Source organism: Macrosteles quadrilineatus, unplaced genomic scaffold (assembly GCF_028750875.1).
Source record: "Macrosteles quadrilineatus isolate MER2022 unplaced genomic scaffold, UCM_ALF_1.0 Scaffold_2__2_contigs__length_208266976, whole genome shotgun sequence".
NCBI lineage: Eukaryota > Metazoa > Arthropoda > Insecta > Hemiptera > Cicadellidae > Macrosteles > Macrosteles quadrilineatus.
In genome coordinates, this window is record NW_026542595.1 from 140234488 (window position 1) to 140259231 (window position 24744).

Genomic DNA, 24744 nt, shown 5'->3' on the forward strand with positions numbered 1-24744 from the left:
TTAAAAATAACATTTTCCTTTATTGGAAAGTACAAACAAAGCAAAAGCTATTATTGTGTCACACGCAAATTCAACAAAACAAATAACTTAGTAAACAATGAAACATTCAGTTTATTTATTGACAATAACAACACGTGGCAGTCGTCGTTTCATTCCAATCCCTCGATCAAAATAAAAAGCTTGAAATAAATTTGTGTTGTTTGAAATGGGATTTGTGTTTAGAACTTAGAACTAAAGTGATTTGATTTTGGCTCAGCATACCTCACAAGTCTGACCTAGAACAAAATTTATTTTATTAGGATTACAATATTGTAAGAAGTTACCTTACAATACCTATGTGGCCACTCAAACCACAGTAGGTTTTTGGCCTCACCAACAAAAAGTCTCCACGTCTCTCTGTATTCCATCCATTCTGTCTCAGCTCTTAGCTTCCCTATGTCTCTTCACACCTGGCCCTGCCATCTTAGCCGAGGTCGTCCTAATGGTCTTCTTCCCCCAGGGGATTTTCAGACACCATTCTTAGAATACAATCTTCTTCTATTTTCTTCTCTAAGATTGTAACGAGTTATTGATGATAAATTTTAAACAAACAAAAATTAATTGTTAAAATACATGATGATTCTCAAGACGTAGCCAAAAAGCTTGGCACAACCATTTAAATCTGTAGCTAATGTTGACATAAGTCTGATGCATATAGGCCAAAAACCTCTACTTGTGTTTAAATAGCAAATGTCAATGCCAAATTGTCTAAAATGATAATATGTTTGTTGTCCATATGATTCAAATACCATTACGATAGTACTAAGCTAAAACAACATTGTTTCACTGTAAGCTATCGAGGAAAACTGATGGGACGTTGCATATAATTTAATTGTTTGTGTAGGGCCTATTTAATGATAATTTTGGGAAAAAATTATGAAATATCATTTTTAAATAAAAGAAATCCAGAAAACGGCTTAATTTCATTTCAATGTTTAACCAAAGATATGGGAGAAAATGGAAAAAATTGGGATACTGGATAAGCTTATAAAGTTAATAACCATGTGTGTTTCAAACTAAGGTTGTAAAGTAAAGATAGATGGAGAAACCACATCTAAGTTATACAGGGGTGGGACAGGGAACACCAGAAAGACAGGAGGGGGACTATTCCCTCTCCTGTTCAATATTGCTCCAGAGGAAGCCCTACAAGCAGTACAAAATTCACCCTTAGGACTAAAACTGGGGGAAAATATTAATATATTGGCTTTTGCGGATGGCATAGTACTGATGGCAGAAAAGGAAGATGATCTAAGGGTTTTGCAAAGATATTAATTAATGAAACTGAATATGTAGGACTGAAGATAAACGACGTGAAAAAAAAAATTCATGAGAGTAGCAAGGGAAGAAGATCAAAAAAATGCTAATTTTCTCAAAATAAACAACCACAAATTCCAAAGAGTTACCTTATTATTTCAGATATCTAGGTGATAGAAATCTGAAGACATAGAAATTCAGAATAGGATAAATGCAGCAATTAAAAATTGGTATGCATGTGGAAAACTAATTAAATCAAAGTTGTTATCAAGGAAAACAAAAATTAAAATCTACAAAACAATAACTGAACCAGAACTTTTATATGGAGAAAATTAGATCCTGAACAAAAACACAAAAAAAAGATTATAACCTTTGAGAATAAAGTTCTAAGAGACTATGTAGAATCGTGGTCTTGTGGCGGCGACTATATCAAATACCCCCGCCGCAGCAAACCTGCAGACTAAGCGAATTTCCATTTGACTGATTGGATTTACACTGAAATGTCTACTTAAAAATATAACATTTATTCCCTATTTAAATAGAATTAGTTTAACAAGTACTTAGGTTTGCTGCATCAGGGAGGGTAAAACTTTTTTTTTTTTGTAAAAATGTTAATAGTTAGTAAGAAATAAAAACATTTTCCAAATTTGATCAAAATATGTTCATAAACAAGCAAACTACAACAGTTTACTTATTCTCCATAAGAATAACATGGGAATTTTAAATTTACAATTCTTTGGAATTTTCTCCGTAACCATTAGGCGCATAATAACGCTTCAATATACTAAATTATTTGTTTTTTTAAGCTATACAAAATGGTTTGGAAAGAAATTGCTAAATTTTATGTTTTTTTGGGTCAAAAATGGGAAAAACCTATTTTTACCCCATAAAACCCCCCCCCGTAAACCCCCATTCCCATGGTCCGATCATGCTGGATTGCGAACTCGTTCAAATAAATGTAGGTTTACACGTTTGTACCAAATTTCATCAAAATCGGATCATTTTTGCTCGAGTTATCGTGCTAACGGACACATATATATATATAGATCCTGATATATATGAATTTTAACGGATAGTGTTTTTGGCCTCTAGGGACCTCAAAACAAACAAAAATCGGTCCCGCGTCCAGGTCTTACCATGAGTACTACGGTAATAGCTTATTCCCTATATGGGAAATTCGCTAAAACGATGAAACATTAACACTCACCGACATTTCGGACTCGATACAGAGTGCCATCTTCAGGGCAACTTGACCCCGCATAGATGAATAGTCAAGTGGAGAGGTCTCAGGTTATATCTGGAGGGGTGGGGGTTAGATGTCCCAGGAATGTGTAGAGGGGTTGATGTGTTTACTGCCCTGTTCATCTGTGCGGAGTCAAGTCGGCCTGAAGATGGCACTATGTATCGAGGCCGAAACGTTGGTGAGTGTTAGTGTTTCAACGTTTTTGACACAGTCGTCGCCAGAAGACCACGATTCTTCATTAAGTGACCGTGGAAGCATATCCAGGAAGATTCTAAGAGCTATAATGGTCCAGTGTGTGAAAATGGAATATGGAGAATCCGCTACAACCAAGAGTTAAGAGAATCATTCCGAGACCCCAATATTGTAGGAGAGACAAAAAGCAGAAGGCTAAGGTGGGTTGGCCATATCTTGAGGAGAAATGAGAGAGCTTGTTAAAGAAGGTACAAAGGGGAGATCCGAGGGGAAGGAGACCAGTAGGAAGACCAAAGGCTTGGTGGGACTAAGTCCGGAAGGATATGGAAACAGATGAGACTAGTAGAGAAAGATTCGGAGGACTGAGAGAACTGGCGACAACGTGTTGGCGAGGCCAAGTACCAGCTTGGGTACAAGTGGCCATGGCAGTAAGTTTAACCAAACTCAATAAAAGTCATACTAACAGCAAGAGTGGCTCGTTGTGTGATAATTAACTCTGAAAAATATTTAAAATAGTTGGTAAATTGTTACTTACTTTTAACTTTTTACATGAGAGGTTTCAGAAAACAAACGTTGTTATAGTAATTTTTTATGCGGGTTTCTGTGTAGCTACCCCTGGCTACTTCCATAGTTTAGCCTTATGGCAACCCTCAATTCATTCCACCACCCTTCGGTGTTAAAGGCTCTGACAGTTTTACAAACAGCTATAGCTGTCAGGACACCCATTTCTTTTGTTTCCTTTGGCCTCAAAATTGCCTTTCCTACCCAGGAATTTAAACCTTTCCAGGACTAGAGCTACCTTTTAGATAGTCTATAGACTATTTCCTGTAAACTTTCTGACACAACAATCCCCAAACCAATAGACTATTTTACGGTATGTTATTTGAGCCTATATCACCTGCCAGGCCATTGTCGCTCCTTGTCTGTCAGTGGGACGTAGACGACTCCCATAAGTGTTGTCCGGGTTACAGACCCGTCCTCGTTCTTATCTATCTGCTCCAACTTCTGATCGCCATTGGCTGGGCCGACCGGCACAATCAGCCGACCACCGGGCTTCAACTGGTCCACTAGCTACAAACAGAAAATTCCTTATAAAAGGTCTTTTCATGGTCATTATTGTTTTCACTTTGACTTTCATTGTTATCTTGAAGGTGCCACATTTTTTTATAGAACGGTAACACAACTGACAAATCTGGGTCTCCAGAAGACCAAGTCATTGAATTGGAAAAAATAGCAGCCGATGTTTCAGAAGCATTGCATCAATCGATCTTTTGGGAAGAATACAGTTCAACTCGACAAAGATGAAGTACTGTAATAAATCCAAAATGTCAACTACTGTTTTTGAACATTTATCGAGGCGGTCGTCAAGACCAAGATGCAACATCCAATTTACTTTGACTGTGGAAGCATACCATCAACATTAAGAATGTCAACAAGTTCTAAAACATACATCTGTGGCTTTTCAGTTATTATAGGGGAAATTATTTGCATTTTTTAAACCTGGAATTGATTGTAAATAATATTAAAGTGAATTTAAGTGCACTTTAAAGGTATATTTTTTAAAATAGAATAAACTGTAGCCTATTGTTTTTTCACCATTGATTCTAATTTTTCTTTTCATTGATACAAAAATTAAATTAACTGTTATATCCTACTAAATTTCAGGGCCTTGTAAAATTCTGTGATTTAAATTGTATTTACAATTAAATCAGTCCAATTCTCTTTGTACAATTGAGGCATACTTTTGTCTATTAGTAATTTAGTTGATACCTATTTATTTATCAGCAGCCTAGGCCTATCCACTTTCATATTCACCTAATTTTTTAGGAATTATTCATTATGTCAGTACAGCTCGTGACATCTAAGCTGGCACTTGGCCGATCTCTACTAGTACCTATTTCAAAAACATTATGTCCCGTTATGCGGGTTGCATCAACTGTCCTCGTGACCCATCTGAAGGCGCTGAAGTACATAATACAAGGGGAGTCAACCCCGTGAGGCAGCGGAAATTTTTGCAGTCCGATCTTTTCCCTACCTCCACCCTCCTCCCGCCTACACTGCCCGCGCTAGGCCAAGTGCAAGCTTAGGTGTCACGAGCTGTAAAACTCAAACTGACCCCACATTATTATGAATTTTACTAGAAAAAGTAGGATTGGCTTCATCAAACTAAATGTCAAAATATTGAAAAAATTACACAATGTCTAATAACATGCCAACTGTAGGGTACATAATAATTATGGCTAGATATGAAACAGACAGTAAACATGAATTTTCCCATCTTGTCTACTCAGTTCTGACTAATTTATAAACCAAAAACCAGTTAGCTACATTTCAATGTTTGGAGTTAAATATTCGTGATGGTAAATTTCAAGGATTATTGCAGACATTTTCCCCAATAGTGATGAACAATGCTTCCAAGAATCCTTATGACAACATATGAGTAGATACATCTGGCTAGGTAGAATGAAAACATGAATTCCCACAAGTCCAGTCATGCGTTTTATGAATGACGTAAACATTATTGATGTTATTGTGTAATATAAAATAACTTACAATTGAAGTTTTAGTCCTTCATCCTTTTACTTCAATTTCCAAACAAGTTTCATTCTTTAATCCTTTGCTCCTTCAACATATTTCCCTCCCTGACCACCAAGTTAAAGTCATACTGTGAATAAACTTTACTTTAGCGATACCAAATTGAAGGTCATCCTGTTGTAAGAAAATTATCTAAACACAAATTACTATAACTTTATGTAGTAGAAGTAGAAGAGATGACAGTAGGTAAAGAGGGTGGGTAAATAATATATATATATATATACAAAACTATGTTCAATAATGATCTAGAGGCTATATCCCCAAAGGAAAACAACACAAAATAAAACCATCATTATATATTATTTTAAAAATAGCGGGTTTAGGCCTATAGTGTCCTGATAAAAATAAAAAAGATGAGTAATTAAATACTAATTCATTGAATTTAATGATAAACCACCAAAAATATACTTAAGTTGTAGCAACAATTTTATACTGTGGTTTTAGTGATTCGTTTCCTATCCAGGTACTAAATGCTAAAAACTGACAAAGTCACTATCCTAAACCATGACTCATTTTTACAAACAGGTATTATATAAAACTAGGTAAAACAAGTTCTAATGTTTTGCAGGTACAATGGTTAGGCCTACATTACAGTATTACATTTGGCGAATAATGAGGGCCCATACAATATGTTTAACCAAAATAAAAGCCTAAAAGCAAAATCAGTGTGCTCCTGTTTCCATGCTTGTGTAAAAAAAGCAAAACAGCTTTTGTGTGCAAATTCTAGAATCATCCCTCCCTTGAAAAAAGTCTATAAGATGACAGACTTAGCACAGGTTACAGAAGCTGCAAGAATAAACCATACTCACAGATTGTGGTAGAGTGGGGGCCGCAGCACCAACATGGATAGCATTGTAGGGAGCTTCTTCAGGGTATCCTAACCTGCCGTCACCAACTGTAACATCAACATCAAAGTAGAATGAATACAAAAATGTGTTTATTTTGTGGTATAATATAATATTTTCCTTTGTTAGATAGTTCAATGCCATTTTCTATGTGTGTGGTAGATTACCCCTTTCAAGACTAGGCTATCTTCAGTGAGTAAATCCTGATATGGGATATTTATGGATCGAGTAATATTTCATCTGTGATTATAATGCATCAGACGGGGATAAAAGGGTAGTTTTATTTATATTAGGTGAGGTCAGTTTAGAAAACTATTATTAAGGCCTACAACAAAAATTTTCAGAGAAAACATTTGGAATAAAAAATTATATTTTAGCTTTTTAAACAGCAGATGGTTGTAGTAGTACACATGTACCTGTGATTGAGCCACACCTGAAGTTATAAAACCATGCCACTTTTTGTGGAGGACATTTTTCAACTTATTGCAAGTCCTTACTCTTCTATTCTTGGTACTCAGCTTGGGCTTCACACTAAAGGATCATCGCATCAAAATAAGTCTGTTTACATGAGACGTACCCACTAGTTTGACTCGTCCAGAGGTGAGCAGTTCAGGTTTGTCCTTCATCACGTGTGTCGGAACTGGCTAACTCTGGAACTGGCTAACCGTCTCAGTCAGGAATTGGCTAACTCCGGAACCCGCTAACTCGATTTTGTCTCGTGGCGGAATTCGCTAACTCTGGAAGTCGCTAACCCGGCCGCGCCCACTCCACGGAGCGTTGCCAACCTTGTACGACAAAATAATCGTACACTGCCGTATTTCAAAATGTCAGTGTCAATAAAGATACAGTAAATATTATAGTTTTTTGTTATCAATTCCACTTTTAACAGATAACTAGCCCAAAGTAATTCAAAGACAATTAAAAAATCATGAAAAAGTGTTTTTTTTATTAAACTGTACAATGGCCAGTTAAATGTTTATGATTTCGATCTTAAATATAAACGCCATCAGTATAAAAGAAAATAATAGAATATGAAAAATATTGAAATTTCAGTTTAATTGGTACTAAATAATTAAACCTCTACGAAACTAAGCTAAAATACACGCAAGTTCTTAAACACGGAAAACAGATTTATGTTACATGTTATAAAACCGTTTTTAGATTGTACACCTAAGCACCACTAGTAAAAAATAGTAAAAGATATAATATTCATATAATAAAACGTGACACGGTAATTTTAATTCACGATTCTTAATAAACGAATTGACGGATTTTCCTGATTTGAGTGTTGGGTTTCCTTTATATTGCTTTCACAATCGATATAAACTATACCAAGCCATTGCTCGGTTCACCGTTGCCCAGTACTGAGCTTCACAATAGACAATAGCTTTGTTTTTGGATAAGATTAAGTAATTTTAGCTATGACCACCAATTCATAGAATTGTAACAAACAAGAACGCCTGCATCCATTTAGAATCAGCCTAGAGAAAAACTCCAGACTTTTAAAAAGTAGGCCTACTGAAAGACGTAAAATTAATATTAATTCAACAAAATTAAGAGGATGACCCCGGGTCTACACTAATAGCCTACGATAAAAGAAATTGACATGTTGTATTTATGCATAGACTAACTTTTAATGCAATCCATGAATACATTAGGCCTACCACTTTATAATGTATTGATAAATATTTATTTAAATTCAATAGCTCTATTTAAAAATACATTTCCACTACAATGTAATTCTTTAATTATGTTTAACGTGTAAATTTTTTTATGATTTATGATTCAAGGTTACAAGCCCAGTATATAAAATACGAACTCAATAATTTTATTTGCAGAAATTTACAAAATGGTATTTATTCGAATAAAAGAAACAAATGGCGGACTACGAAAATAGATATTTCATAACATGTATAAGATCCAAATTAAATGTGCATTTTTATCTTTTTGCATACCAATAAGCTACTATCATAGATAAAACATACTCCCTTAGTAGATTTCTCATCCTAATGGATCAGCTGAAGACAGTTTTATTGTTAGTTCTGTCCGGTGCACTGTCTTTAGAGGTCGTGTTTTGTTTACAATTGTTTCTTGTTTTCAGTAATTTAAAACCTCGTTTAACCAAATAAAACGTTCTAATCACAACTAATAACACGTCCCCTAGTTATATAACCAAACATTAAAAAACAAATCATGAAGTTAACTATAAAATAATAGAAACACACTTTTGTCGACACTAGCGATCAGTGTCACCGGACATGAACTAGACACGAAAAACGAGCTTCAAAGTTTACAATGGGATGTAGAGTTTACTTGTGTTGGTTAGTCTATGGTAAGACTATAATGCATTTTCCACAATAACAATCATAGGAATAATGTTAAACATACTTCTAAATATATTTATTTTATCGACTACGTTGCTCTTACTCCTAATAATCGTAGGATACGACATTATGGTACCGATTCGATATAGGTACTATACTTTCGGCAACACTGGCCAAAAATATTCGTGTTTGGCTCCCATCGGACGGCTCGCGAGGCTTCTGATTGGGAGTTAGCGAGTTTCGCCGAGGGACCGAGTTAGCGACTTCCGTGCGAGGACGGAATTCGCTAACCCGGCTCTAGAGTGGGTTAGCGGGTTCCGGAAATAGCCAATTCCGAAACCGAACAAGTTAGCGAGTTCCTATCATCGACCAAATTTGAAGATAGGGCGTTTAACATGGGGTTAGCGAGTTCCAGAGTTAGCCAGTTCCGCGGACCCGTTCAGGTTTGTCCTTTATCACGTTGTCCTTGCTGTAGTTGACCAGTTCAGGTATGTGGTCTATCCCGACATCATGATATGGCTGTTTACATGAGACGTACCTACAAGTTTGACTCGTCCAGAGGTGATTAGTTCAGGTTTGTCCTTCATCACGTTGTCATTGCTGTAGTTGACCAGTTCAGGTATGTGGTCTATCCCGACATCATGATATGGCTGTTTACATGAGACGTACCTACAAGTTTGACTCGTCTACAGGTGATTAGTTCAGGTTTGTCCTTCATCACGTTGTCATTGCTGTAGTTGACCAGTTCAGGTATGTGGTCTATCCCGACATCATGATATGGCTGTTTACATGAGACGTACCTACAAGTTTGACTCGTCCAGAGGTGAGCAGTTCAGGTTTGTCCTTCATCACGTTGTCCTTGCTGTAGTTGACCAGTTCAGGTATGTGGTCTATCCCTACAGCTTTTCCGGTCTCTCCTACCATTAGTGACATGCAGACGGTCAGAAAACCTGAGCCAGAGCCCACGTCTAGCGCTCTCTCTCCCTCCGTCAGTCTGTCCCTCAGCAGCTCCAGAGCATATGCATGCTGAAAACATGAGTGAATATGTTATCTTAGACTGAGAGAAAATTATATTTAGGTAAACAATAACTATTTAGGTAACAGTAACAAAAAATAAACAATAACTGTCCAGAAGCATAGCCTACTGTGGGTATTAAACCAATACGGTACCAATAGCATAGATTTAGACATTCCATTCCCATGTTAAAGTTGTCACCAGTTTTTTAGTCAGAATCTGATGTGAGCCACTGCCAGATTGGCTAATTTAAATACTGATTTCAGTCAAACATATTTAAACTTTTTTACCAAGCCAAACTGATGGAATGACTTTCCCTTCCCTATTAAAAGTTATAGCAAACTGTTATGGTTTATCATTTACTATTGTTGAGGGGGAGGGGCGCACTTAAATGTTTACATATTGTGTGGAAGAAATTTCGCCATAGGTAATAGGTAGGTCTATATAAACAAAAATGTGTGAACTTTATGAGGGTTCAAAATAAAATCCGTTTTTGAAGTTGGTTCCGTTTACTGGTATTTGAAAAAAACCTGAATTGGTAAAAAACGTTTCGGTTTAATGGTTGTTAGTTGTACTTGTTATGCAATACTTTGAACGTGATCATGGATGACGAATTACGTCCCCGTGATCTTGGAGGACATGAAGATTTTGCTGCGATCACATAACACAATGTACAATGATGACATTAGCTGTATGGGCTATTAATTAACAGCTGTGTCTAAGGAATGTCGGCATTAGTCACTAACAATACTACAAGATTGCGCCACTCATCTCCATTCATACTTGGCTTAAAATACCTACTTTGTATGGTCGCCATTTCATAGAACAGTATTAACATCTTTGCAAATTGCAACCGTAGTAGGGTAAAAACTTGAAAACAGGACAATTGCTGTCCCTAACTATTTATACCTCTTCCGCCATCTATTCCTGCTCCAAATAGTTTTTAAATAATTTACTATACCTTCCTTTGAATAGAAATGTTTATGTTTCCCAATTTTAATACTACCGTATGTAGTAAAGAAAAAAGTGTTTGAAAAGTTCCAAAATGGGTATATTTATATTTATTGCAAAAACCCTGTCCCCTACATTTTAACTTATATTTTCAGTAATATTAAGGCAAAAAAGTTTAAATATTTGGTTTCAATTAATTTATAATGTTAAAATATTGACAAAAATTACCAAACAGGCTTTTTAATGAAATTATACAGGCAATAACGATCGTTAAAAGTCGTGTCCCTAGCCGTGAATGTAATGCTGGGTTCGAGGGTCGAAACCAGTTGAGTTCTCGTCAGGTCTTTCAACCCTATCGACTCCGGGCAGATCAATATTTCGGCCTCTCTCAGTTCGTTGTTGACTGTGGGTGAAGTAGGTTAGACGTAATGTGATGCCAGGCTTTCCAGTTTATACGGAAAGTCTTGATTTAAAATCAGTTTTGTAAGTGTTAAGTTTTTGTGTAATGATCGGTATTAATAATAACTGTTGCAATAAGGTAAACAGCTTATTGAAAACTACAAAAATATACGACAGACGCATACTTAACCAAACTTATGGCCAGCAAAGGGAACCATGGCCTCTATGTTCCATTTTAGTAAATGACAAGAGTGAAAATGCTAATGTCGGTCACTGTAATTTGGGTCACAAAATCTGAGAATCTGATGTATGACCTACATTACTTTTGGTGAATTATGTGACCCAAATGACTTCTCATATGAGTTTTCAATGTCGAGAATTAATTTTTCCGTAACCCACAATATATTTGAAAATTATTTCTGTTTACTTTCTTTACTTTACCTATTTTGATGATGGGCGGGATTATACAACAATGTGGGCGGTGAGAATTTGGCTCCTAGATTTGCGAGAAAATTACGAACCTCGCCTAGTGTTATTAGCAGACGATAATAATGAAAAGGTGACACTTTTATAATAAAGGATAACAAAAGTTTTGTTTAATACACAGAAGTTCCCCATTTATGCGTTTGAGTCACTGTGTAATGTCAGTCGCCTTACCTGCATTACGTGTAATGTCAGTCACGTCACCTACATTAGGCCTACTTGTAATTTGGGTCACTCTTGAAATGGTGGGTCACATGGTGTTTGTATGCATATAAATAAAATCGCTAACTTTAATGGTCATTTTTAAGTTAAAAATTATACTTCCCAGTATATTGTTTAAAGAAAAAAATATTGCAGCCTATAATTTGTATTGTGAGTTAGATAAAGAATATAGAAGGATCCTGATATCATTACGGCAATTTTTTTAGAGTTTTATTTTCAGTTGTTTAACATCTTGTATATTTATAGCAATCACATTTCTCACATTTTGGTATTATTGGGTAGGCTATCTAAAAAGCTATTGGAATCATAATTTGCATAATTCATTGTAGATATCCTTGTCAAAACTTAGGATTGTTTGTGTGACCCAGATTACTCAAAAACCAGAGGTCGAATTTCTCTTCTAGCAATAATAAATGTTATTAATTAATTTTATAGCTAATAAGATCAGATTTATGAACTACAACAAGGCTACACATTAGGAAAAAATAGACTTAATTTATATTGGTGAGTATTAATTTTCTCAGATATATGGGACAGCAATTGTCCTGTTTTCAAGTTTTTACCCAGGTAGGTGTTCAGGGTATTGTCCGGATTGCAGGAAAGGATAACGAGAGAGGTGTACATGGGAGATGCTCTCAAATCCGCCACAGGAATAGCCAAAATCGCCGAGAGGATAGCGTTGTCTACGTAATCGCGGGAGATGGTGTTGAAGACAATTTTAAGGTTAGATATAGATCCTACCGGTTTATGTAGACGGCAATTTATTGATTGTTATTTGTTCCCTTTTATTTTTAACCTATTTGAACTCTTAACCAAATAAAACGATCCATTACAAAACCATTACTTAGCCATTAGTATTTTGACCAAATAAAGTAATTTCCCATAAAAAGAAATTGAGAAAAAAACATTTAGTCAACACTCTCAAACCTCACTAACCCAAGTTCATTGACTATTAATAATATTGGGTTATATAAATTAATTTATCCTTGAAAACAGCCAAAATGAGCTTCACAATTTAAAATAGGATGAAAATCCCACATAGCCTACGTATGATTTAAAGTCAATGCCAGAACCATTCAATATGGGGACAACTAAACTGTGGTAATCTTAAGACAGGTTATGGAATAAAGCTTAGAATTTCACTTTACGGTCACACTGAATTCAATCTAGTTAGTTCATATGGACTGGAGAGGATCTAGTGCAACGCATTCTGAAGTAGGCAAATTGTCCTTTTTTAAGTCGAATGTGACTGCTTCCTCAAAATAAAAGCTACTAAAGTGGAATACACTTACAGGGTTAAGTACCTAGGCCTAAGTTACGAGGGAAAATACATAAATTTGTCAATTTCTAGCAGTTAAGTAGGCCTTATTAATTGCTAAGAGTGTAGGCCAGACTTATTACATGTTAGGCCTACCCTATAGTATAACATTTTTTATGTCCGAGGGGGGGGCTGGCTGGATCCACCACTGGGCCCATTAGAGTTCAGATACAATAACATTATGTACAACTTCAGTGCAAAATTATATATTGAATTGTATTTAAAAGAACAATAACAATATTTTCAATCCAATTTAACTTTTAAAAAGTCATTTAGCCTAGGTCTAAGTTAGTTGCTAAAAGTTAATTTAGCTCAAAATCAGCTTTACCATGTGAGGAGCGCTGATGGTGACACCGTAGCCAATACTCTGTGGCGCGTCCATGTACGGATTGTGAGTTACGTACTTGCCTCTGTCAACCTGGGCCAAGACGTTTTCCACATCATCGCTGTGTATAACCTTGTTGGCTACAAACAAAGTGGCATATGTTTTAAAAAAGATAAACAGGCTAGTCTTCAAATACTTAAGCTAAGAAAAAGAAGAGAAAGGAACAAGATAAAAACAAACCAGCCAAATTAATAAATAGAACTACTGGTTACTGGGCACACATCACGAGAATAAAATAAATCAAAACCATGTCCCACAGAGCTAAAATTAAATTTGTTAAATTGCCAGATTAATTGACCGTCCAATATTTTATCAATAATTAATTAATCTCTCACTCTTTAATCAACTGATAAATAGGTTTTAGAAAAAAATTGATTAAATTAATTTAAGTATTAATTTGATGTGGATTCATTTTACTTTAAGTTATTGCTAAGTAGTAATTCAGGCCTACACGATATTGTGGATGGTTGATGTGTGCTAAGTTAATTGTGTTTGTTAGGAATGAATATGTAGGCCTATGCCTTATTATGGAATTTAAAAATAAGACTTAAGTTAGGTAAATGGATATAGCCTGAATTAACCAAGCTAAGTTTAGTTAGGCAAGTTAAACTGCTGGGCCACTTAGATACATAACTAGTAGGTTAAATTATGTGAAGTAGTTTTTAGGTTGATGACACATTCATGTAGGCCTACGCTTGTTTTGTATGTATTGTGTAAAGATTTATTGATTGATTGATTGATTGAACTCTTTTGTCAACTCATTCAAGTTGCCACAAGCTTGATAAATGTGGTATTAAATCATCAGTTGCATTAGACTGTATGAGCTCACCTCTAAGGTTTTTAACTAGATCTAAATTTGAGCGCCCATGGGAACGCCATGCCATTGTTGAATAAGATAAGTAGAAAAGGGCCGAGACACTAGTCAAAATTCCTGTTCCAAGCACCACTTTTCTGAAGATTACCATACACCTGAAACCAATTCAAATTTGGGTAACTTACATTTTAAACAGGCCAAACTTACTGGACTACCCTAAGCAATTTGGGGGTTAATGTTTGGATCGCTAAAATTATTTCGACTTTTGGCTATTCCCTTACATAACAAAAAAGAAAACAGAACAAGTGTCAAATTTAATATTTAAGCTTAGGAATCTCGTAAAACTGTGGGAAATAAATTCGGTAGTTAGGCCCATGGTGGAAGTAAATAAGGTGTGCTACTGCGCATCGTAGCCGGCTGCAGGCGGTGCGGGGGAGGGGTATCGTGACGTCACCTTGGGGGCAAACATGCCTCGCGACCATAATCGAGCAGTGACGTCGCTCTAATAAAATTGTAATTTTTAATAGTAAGAACTGATAAAAATTCCTGAAACTTTGCATAGTCTTGGACTATTAACATAGGATGCTTATGATTTAAATTTTATTAATTTATTTGAATTAAAAACCATTCAACCACCGATCAAACTTCAAACTTTTTCATACTAACACAAAAAAGTTAGTCGGCTACCAAATCACGTATTATTTGGTCAGGTTTATGAGACCTGCGGGAAAGTTTAGGGAAAGGTTCTAATTTAACTGTAGTATCGGTTGGATTTCGATAAAAGAATTACTTTTTTAGCTACGAAAAATTATATCAATCGGCAACGGAGCGCACGCTCAGCAGATGTCACCGTTTATTGGATAATAAGGCCACGCATTTATTATCCAAAACACTGTAGCTACATGTTATAAGGATATACTTTGTATTCTACATTTTAAATTAAATATGTAACATTAACAAGTTTTACATTAAAATGCGTTGCAACATCTTCGTTTTTATACAAATTAACTCTCTTTGATAACAGTGGCCATACAATTTGTAGGATCGGAAATGAATAACATTTCCTTAACCAAAAACATAGTTTTTTACATTTTGCAATCTTATAAAAATATTTACGACCTGAAAGTAAACATCTAAAAAATTAAACATTTCATCACCTCTGGATTTTCTAAACTTTTTTAAGTTTCTTTAGAAATTTTCTTTTTTCGCCACTAGCAAAATTACATTGTCTTAGCCTCCTGTTGATTTGTTGAGGAAAACTAAAATATCGCACGTTTGGTTGCGTTTTCTTATTTTTCGAACTATTACAACAACCGTACACTGCACTATGGGGCATTTTTGTAGAAAGATGTGTGCCCTATGGAAAACTGACATCTACTGCAACTCGCGGTGAACACAGAAACGAAAACAAAACAACACGTGATCATCCCCCGCACACAACCCCGCACCCGAGCCAAAGTTGCGACATAGATAACAACCCCAGTGAAATAGGATCCTAGCTCTCGAACTGGAATATCACATTTTATTATCATGGTATTGCAAGAGTGAAACAATTTTATATTTTAACCTGATTATAAATACAATGTTTAATCACCAACTTATTTTTTAACAGTGTATATTTTATTTTACATGATACGTTAAATACATTCCTTTGCGTTAAAGATAATTTAATATTTAAACCACTATTTGCAAACTTTGGTTTTAACTAATCAACAACGATTTGCAATACTTTAAGTGCAATTTGGCAACGTTAACCCTATTCACCATGGAGACAATATTATATATTCTCTGCGAACTATTACGAAATAACCCATATTCAAACGGGGGAAAACACACTGAAGTCAACAGAACAACAATTTTTCACATAAAAATATAAATACAGGAATAAAAATATCAATGATACTATATTCATGAAACTACATTATTTGTTGGATGGCAATGTGTGATTAATACTTGGCAACTGACTCGACTCGCAGCACGAGCTCCGATCACGCGCTCATATAACTTAGCATATCTCAGGAAATAACGCCTCTCTAACGGTATATAGTTTGAAGGAAAGTTAAATTTGGATCTTTATCTAAAACTTTCCCGCTGGTCAAATCCTTCTAACCAAATAGTACGTGATTTGGTAGCCGACTTACTTTTGCATGTTTAGTTTTAAGAAAGGCCAAGTATAAAGAGTGATTTCACGCTTAAGTTTTTAACAATTACAAACTATTTTTTCACAACACGCATCGTCCACTTATAATTGATGTCCATGTCAAGTTTCATAATTTTTCCTCAATTCTAACAGTTCAAAATGTTGATGTTAATAGAGCAGTGTCACGCTGAGCTATATACGCGCGCGAAGCGGTTTGCCCCCAAGGTGACGTCACGTCGCGATGCGCAGAACGGTTTCAAACCCGTCCGGCTGAGTAGCACACCTTATTTACTTCCACCATGGTTAGGCCTATCAATGTTTAAATGGTAGGTCTAACCTAACATCCTATCTGACTTTTTATATGGGGGGATTACAACATAGATCAAACTAAAATGACAGTGATGATAATCACCAAAACCTGTACAGTAATTTGATCAAATCTAGCCTAGGCTAGGCCTACAACAGAATCTGAAGACTTGGCTTTTGGTAGGCCTAGAATCTAATTATAGGCTAATGGTTTTAAACAGCTTAAAAATAAAGGTATTATACAAACCTTAAAAAAATGTAAGATGTTTAAATGTTAAGTATCACGGTGATTAACTTAATTTTACGCCACAGAATAAAGTAGGTAATCGTAATGTTATAATATGATATGACATACATAACCTAATGATAGTGGCTTAGGTTTCACAACAGCGACAAAAACCGAACAGCCAAAAAAAAAAAAAAAAAAAAAAAAAAACAGCCGCTGTGCAAAATGTTTTGGTGTTTTGCTATGAATAGGCTCAGGCTTGTTTAATGCAGTCCTGTAGCTTCTCAGTCTGTTGCTTACTTTTTGCATCGGTAAATATTTCACTCCTGTTATTTTGTCTAATAACAATAACATTTAATTTGTTCGACACTTAGTGCAAATTTCTTTCGGTTGCATTTTTCCATTGTTATAAAAAGCACAAAACATACAGTCTATCAAACCCTGATATTGCCACCTGGGACTATTTTTAAGGTTGATATTTTTAATTGGCCGTTCACATATTACGTAACGTGCTTTTCGTAATTTTTTAACTCTCCCTCTCCCCTAACGTAACGCTGTCAGATATTTTCATAACAAGGTTTTGTGATATGAAATCAAGGTAAAAAGATAAAACCATAGATAAAACATACTCCCTTAGTAGATTTCTCATCCTTATGGAACAGCTGAAGACAATTTTATTGTTAGTTCATGTACGGTTTATGTAGAGGTCGTGTTTTGTTTACAATTTGTTTCCCGTTATTACGGCTCTGTGTTTAGCCCGGACGTGTTTGACGCGGACACCCTCAAAATGGTGTTTCACCCGGACGGACGCTTCAGAAATCCCCGCGCCACGGCTGGGTGGGTAATTCGTCGCTTTTCGCCCCCATTATATCGAGTAAGGACGCTCGGTGGCGTTTCCCTCCCAACACAGGGAATTATTACTATCGTAACCAGAACTGGTGGCCCGTAGCTACAAGTGGTAGAAAATACTGTTTTTTATTTATTATTAATTCTATTCGGATTTCAAAAACTAAACGTTATTACTACCTGTATTGCAAGCACGGAATCTATAATGTTATAAATTACAATTACAAATATTACTTTTAGCAATAACTTGTAAATATAACAATAAAATAAAGGACATTGAAAGTAAAGCCTTCAAATTTTAGTATTATATCAAATATTGCACATACTTATTAACAATGAACCTGAGCATATTCCATAACAATTAGAGAATATGATTACTTAGGTGGCTATTTTAAAATCAAAATTTAAACTTATACCTATATTAATTAAGACTTTTTAGGGTTATAGAATGTTGAAGTAAATTATTTTACTGTGAAACTTTTCAAATTTGTGTATTTTTAACGTTTAACATGAAATAACCACGTTGACTAAATAATGAACGATTCAAGATGGAAAACTTCTGCTTTGTTTATATTTCAAAACACATGTTCTAGATTTATTCTACACCTTCTTTGTAAATTAACTAACACGAGGTGTTAGCCCGTCCTACGTACGGGAATTCAGTAGTCAGTTAAAACCGTGTACAATTCGGATCAGCTAGTTTACACGTATAAAGACAAAGTTTCTTGCAGTTTTAATGTGAAAAATCATCTTGTAAACAAATGTTGTGTGACCATATATCTTTTTATTCCATCATAGGCCTATACGATATGCATTTTAAATCCGATAATTTTACAAAAAAATAAAAAACAGCAATTCTTTAATTTTTACGATATGAAAAGCGTTTAAGTGAGATTTGCAGCCGATTCGCACAGACGCACACTGATTATAAGTAGCCTACAGTAGAGAGAGTAATAGTCAATTGAGAAGTGTATAGACCTAGTCAACGATACCACCTTCCATAGCATACCTGCCTCTTCCATAATTATTATCACCACAATACAGCTACTATACCCAATTTCCAGTAGGTCTGAATAGAAACGACCTAAAATAAAACGATAGTATCCAATAAAATTCACAGTACACATAATTTAACTTTGGTGTCCTAACATCAAAACTAATCGTCACACCTATCCTTTATATTAATACTAGCTGTACCCGCGGGCTTTGCCCCGTGTTTAACTTCATAAGTATTCGCATGACTCAATCACGTCCTGGTTAAAGTTCGTTCGCTACGCTCACTCACCTTTAGGTTGGAGCTCGTTCGCTGCGCTCACTTGCCTTCAAGTTAGCTCGTTCGCTACGCTAACTCGCCTTCAGATTGAAGTTCGTTCGCTACGCTCACTCACCTTTTGGTTGCAAATTAGCTGTTGTCATAAATTTAAAAAAATATATAGTGCTGCACCCTGTTGGTAATCCTTGTAACTTTAATGCTATTGAACACCATAGAACAGAACCAACTTGTTTAATTGAAACAGCTGTTAAGATTCATTAATACCTTTTAAATATGAAAAATCATAAGGTTAACATGGGAAACTCCAGAGCCAATGGGGCGGAGCCCGAGAGTCCGATCAGAATAAAAACTACTTAGTTTTCCTATTTAATGCCTAAAGAATCAGTGTACCAAATTTCAGCCTCCTAGGTAAATGGGAAGTGGGAGAATTAGTGATGAGTGAGTGAGTGAGTCAGTCAGTCAGTCAGTCAGTCAGTCAGTCAGTGAGGGCTTTGCCTTTTATATATATATAGATAGATCACTGCATTAATTGTTAAATAAATAAGCGTAAACAAATAAAAGTAAAAACAATAACAGTTTGTTTTGAAACAGCTGTTAGGTTCAAATAACATTCATTTGAAAAAAAGGACTGGTCACATGTAGCAGGAATATAAAAAGTACAGTAAACACGCTAGTAAAGCTAATGACGTAATTGTCAATGTTTATTATCCATACCGTTTATCAGTTCTATCCTTGATAATTACCCACCCTCATTGAATAAAGTACATCGTAATTTTCCATATTAGTTCATTTAGGTAAACTACAATATATTCATAGTTGAAATAAAAGTGATATTTTCACGTTTGGGGGCGCCGATATACGCGCCCCCAAACGTAACCACAACTGAACACGATTTCATAAAAGGATGGTTTGTCTAATTGCAGTATCCTAGGTCAATGTTGACATTGTGTTCAGTCTATGTCATCCGTTTATCTTTGTATAAAACCCGGCTGAGGTTGTGGTGGTAATTTAAAATCGTGATTCCTGATTATTCTTGATCTTCTTTTTATGACATCAATATTTCCGGGCCTAATCCAAACAAAGTTAAAGCAGACAAACATTAATTGTAAACAAAAAGCTACCATGAAGAATTAAAACATGTAAACATTGTCATTTTTATAATCTTTCCTTGAAAATTGGAGCAGTAAAATAATTTGCATTTATCCTTTTTAATTAAGACTCGTGTAGAGAGCCTCGATTTGTACTGTGGTTTAATTAATTTTGGTTAAAACTATGGTTTAATTATCTCTACTAATTTTACTTATTTCCTATAATCAATGACAAATTAAGAGTAAATAAAATAACCTCATAGTTCCATAGTTTATATTTAACCAGCTGTTAGTTAAAACAAATTATATTGCTCTAAAACAAATCAAAGATTTCAAAGATTGCTTTAAAAAATAATTTGAACATCCTAGTATTTTACTATGTATATTTAATTAATCTTTCATCCTCTTACAGAAGAATTGAACGTATCAATGATTAGCATTACACATAGTATAAATAAGTCAACCCTAAGTATGTCTTTACATTTTTATCCAAATGCTGAATTTGTGACACAAAAGCTGAATGTTTACAGCTGTTATGTTAAGCAAATTATTTTATGCCAAATGCTAGTTTATAATCTTAGCGTCGGCTGCTAGACTTTTTAAAAATTAAAACTTAATTTCTAAAAAACTGGGACCCTAAACTAAAATTATGGCTTCGACATTCCCTAGTTCTCAAAATTATCTTTCTTTCAACACAAAAATCATCAAAACCCGTCGAGTGGTTGATTCAGAATCGTGAAATAAAAAAACACTGTTTCGTTTTAATATTATAGATTTTAAATTTTGAGATTTATTGTATATCAATTTTTGTATATAATTGTATATAATAGGGCCTATAATTTTTATTTATTGTATATAATCAATATTTGGTATGAAGTGAAATAACCTCAACGGCTACTCTTACAAAATAACCTGGGAATAAAGATGAAATAGGTTTGATGGGAATGTTGCTGAAAGTCAACAGTCCCGGAAGATCAAATAATTTATACCTGTGCCGCTAGGTCAAAAACTACAATGTTTGCAGTGTCTGTAGATCAAAAATCACAGTAAGTCAAATAGTACAGTCCGAGCTAAAAACGTGGTCTATGTTAAAGCAATTTACTTATTGGGAATTTGACCTAATGCAACAGCAGTTTTCATAAAACGAAATACGGTAAAATACAAGTTCAGTTTCGCTGAGTCAACAGTGCCGGAAGATCAAAAGCAATAAAAGTGAACGTCGATTCAGTGTAAAGTAGACCTGCTGCAACGCTTACTACACCAACAAAACTCGCTTTTAGTTACTTCGTGTTTTGCCATAATTAGAATAAAGCTAAAATTATCATATTTGGTACATAGCTTATCTATTAATGTTTCTTGCCAACTGTTTGGTCAACACTGTAAATAGGTATAGTTTATGTAATGAAAAGCCTTTCGTCAAAATTTGTGGCATAAAATACACGCAAGGACGATCTGAAAATTTCTGGTTATTATATACGTTTGTAAAAGGAGATCCATTTAATTGTAGAACTATTTTATGAGTTATAATGTAGTCTACACATAAACTGTGTAAATGTATTACGCCTCGGAAGGGTTGAAACCTGTCCAAACTATCATATATATTATTAAAACGTAAATGAGGTTTTTCACATTCTGAATCAACCTGTCGACGGATTTTCATTATTTTTATGTTGAAAGAAAGATAATTTTGAGAACTAGGGAATGTCAAAGCCATAATTATAATTAAGGGTCCCAGTTTTTTAGAAATTAAGTTTTAATTTTTAAAAAGTCTAGCAGCCGACGCTTACCTTCTAAGCTAGCTTTTAGTACAATATAATTTGCTTAACATAACAGCTGTAAACATTCAGCATTTGGAAACAAATTTAAAGACATATTTAGAGTTGACATATTTATACTATGTGTAATGCTGACCATTGATACATTCAATTCTTAGGTATGAGGATGGCAGATTAATTAAATATGCATAGTAAAATTGTAGGATGTTCAAATTATTTTTAAAGGAATCTTTATAATCATTGATTTGTTTTAGTCCCATATAATTTGTTTTAACTAACAGCTGGTTGAATGTAATATTGTTCTATATAACTATTACGTTTTTGGCGAATATCCCATGTAGGGAATAAGCTATAACCATAGTACTTATGGTAACACCTGGACCCGCGGGACCGATTTAATTTTTCGTTTTGAGGTCCCTAGAGGCCAAAAACACCATCCGTTCAAATTCATATATACAGGGTGATCAACTCAAGGAGTCCACCATTGGGAAATCGGAAACGGTAAGAATTAGAGAAAACTTTAAATGGGGCACATACCTTTAATTTTTGTGGCAGTTAAAATATGATTTTAGTTTTTTATCATGTTTTCGGATAGAATATGCAATTTAAAAACTTTGTTAGCTTTGACATTTTTTTGATAAACCCACTCGTTTAGGATTACAGCCTATGGAAAAATGACTTCCGGTTTACATTTTACATCATGTAGCTCCTAAACGAGTAAGTTTAGAGCAAAATTGCAAAAAGTAAATCAGTCTTAGAATTGCATCTACATTCCTTTTTAAGACTATAAAATAAAAAGTTTTCCACTTTTCAAGTTTGCCGCCATTTTTTTAAATAATATAATTCATATTTTTAATGAATTTTATGGTCTTTTTGGAATGTGGATGCAATTGTAAGACTTTTTTACTCTTCCCATTTTTGCTATAAACTTACTTGTTTAGGAGCTACATGATGTAAAATGTACACCGGAAGTCATTTTTCCATAGGCTATAACTCCTAAACGAGTCGGTTTATCGAAAAAATGTCAATTATATAAAAGTTTTTAAATTGCATATTCTATCCGAAAACATGATAAAATATAGGGTGTTCTAAAAAAAAAACTAAAATCATATTTTTAACTGCCACAAGAAATAAAGGAATGTCCCCCATTTAAAGTTTTCTCTAATTCTTATACCGTATCCGATATCCCAATTACAATTTAAATTGTAATTGGACACTAGTAAGTACCAGTGCACTTGTTGCTACCTCCCCCCCTTCGGTTTCATGTATTCCTCTCAATCACTTCAAACCTAGGAGGATTAAACATTAATGTTAAATAATGTTAAATCCTCCTAGGTTCAAACCTGAAACACCCAGATCGAAACTCGCCTGTCGTTATTTTTACATCGCTTAATTTTTTTTACTATATTTTTCAAAAAAGGAAGATTAAATTGATTTACTTTGGATTTTAATAAGTGGACGTTTTATTTTATTAAAGATTTATGGTGATACGTAAATATTGTGGTATAGTAAAGTATATTATATTGTAGTTAAGTGTTAAATTTTTAAATTTTAGGGTGAATCGAGATGAATCTTTTTTTTATAACATGGGTCTCTCCTACCTTAACGTACATACCAAGTTTCATAAACATCGGTTGGAAAAGTGTAAAGATAAATATTTGTATGTAAAAAATACAAAATGGCGGATATCTGGTTAACGAAACGATTTTGGAAAAAATGTTATCGTTCATTTTCTGTTTATTTTGACCCAAGGAATTACTAGGTAAAGTGTCTCTCCGCTTATTTTTAACACCTTGTTTGTGATGTATTCTTATTAATATAAGTGAAAAATGTAAGCTGGTAATACAGAAAGATGTTTTATAAATAATATGAATGTACTGGTAATCTGTATATTCATCTTTTTCTTGTCCTTAGAACTGTAAATTAAAAGTCCACTCAGCAGTCGCATCGTACGATGTAGTTCTTTCCATGCGTTGCGAAATGCTAAATTTTCCGTCCTCTTCAACCCAAGTTATCTATTGAACCACTTATTGTAAAAAATTCAAAAAAATATATTTTACGCATCACACTTTTGGCTACAACTTTGCCACAAACAAAACTTCTCTAACCCAAAAACAAACAAAAATCTCGCATGCTAACTTTTTCATGTTAGAAATCACGATTTAAAACTATTTCACCATACATATCAATTTTTATTAATTAGATCGGTAAATAGTTTAAAGTTCCAACAAAATAGTCATTGAGTAGGACTAACCAAGAAGCTCTGTGCCAATTTTCAAAATCTTAGCACAACTTTAAGTACACCAAAACACGAAATTATTGAAGTCATGCGTCGAGAGGACTATCGTTGTTTTTAACAGATTATACTTTTGACCTTCCGGCACTGTTGACTCAGCAAAACTGAACTTATATTTTATCTTATTTCGTTTTATTAAAACTGCTGTTGCATTAGGTCAAATTCCCAATAAGTCAATTGCTTTAACATAGACTACGTTTTTAGCCTGGACTGTACTATTTGACTTACTGGGATTTTTGATCTACAGACACTGCAAACATTGTAGTTTTTGACCTAGTGGCACAGGTATAAATTATTTGACCTTCCGGGACTGTTGACTTTCTGCAACGCGTCCGGTTTGATCAGGAAATAAATTTCTTAACTAAGTGAGTACTATGACAAGTTCCAATGGGCGGAAAACAATATTGTTTGGAGGAGATTTGAAACAGGTACTGTCTTTACGTTCCAAGCAAAAAAGGTTAAAATAATATAGCCTAGCAAGTATGGTATAGTAGTAAATGGAGCATCCATATATAACAGTAAAACCTAGATGTAGTTTCTGTTTCTTTACGTTTTTTAAACAAACCAAAAAAATATGCATAAATGCTGATGAAAAGTATTTTCGTAATTGGTTTCGATAACTGGGTAATGGAACCAGTCCAATCGCAAATGAGTTAGGAATCAGCTGATGATTAGACTTATTTTATGGTGGTGTCAAACTTTATTTGGTGGTGTC

General features: G+C 34.5%; 1 protein-coding gene across 2 annotated transcripts; it reads right to left on the reverse strand.

Moving 5' to 3' along the window:
- LOC128987963 (protein-L-isoaspartate(D-aspartate) O-methyltransferase-like) lies at positions 1-16904 on the reverse strand. 2 transcript variants are annotated; one of them, XM_054409114.1, is made up of 7 exons: positions 16773-16904; positions 14095-14234; positions 13209-13345; positions 9293-9518; positions 6133-6218; positions 3631-3799; positions 1-275 (listed from the first exon to the last, which is right to left on the reverse strand). In XM_054409114.1, the coding sequence occupies exons 2-7, from the start codon at positions 14228-14230 to the stop codon at positions 253-255; spliced, it is 777 nt and encodes a 258-aa protein (XP_054265089.1). In that variant the 5' UTR covers positions 14231-14234; positions 16773-16904; the 3' UTR covers positions 1-252. The 2 variants fall into 2 exon arrangements, with proteins under 2 accessions (XP_054265089.1, XP_054265090.1); XM_054409115.1 differs by having other exon boundaries at positions 3627-3799.
- Between the last annotated feature and the right edge of the window lie 7840 nt (positions 16905-24744).

Excerpts from the sequence above, each read along its gene's own strand:
- LOC128987963 (XM_054409114.1), bottom strand. The coding sequence starts at position 14,230 with ATGGTAATCTTCAGAAAAGTGGTGCTTGGAACAGGAATTTTGACTAGT. Across the intron at positions 9,519-13,208 it reads CCATCAGCGCTCCTCACATG|CATGCATATGCTCTGGAGCT; the intron begins GTAAAGCTGATT and ends TCATGTTTTCAG. Across the intron at positions 3,800-6,132 it reads CCCCCACTCTACCACAATCT|CTAGTGGACCAGTTGAAGCC; the intron begins GTGAGTATGGTT and ends TTCTGTTTGTAG.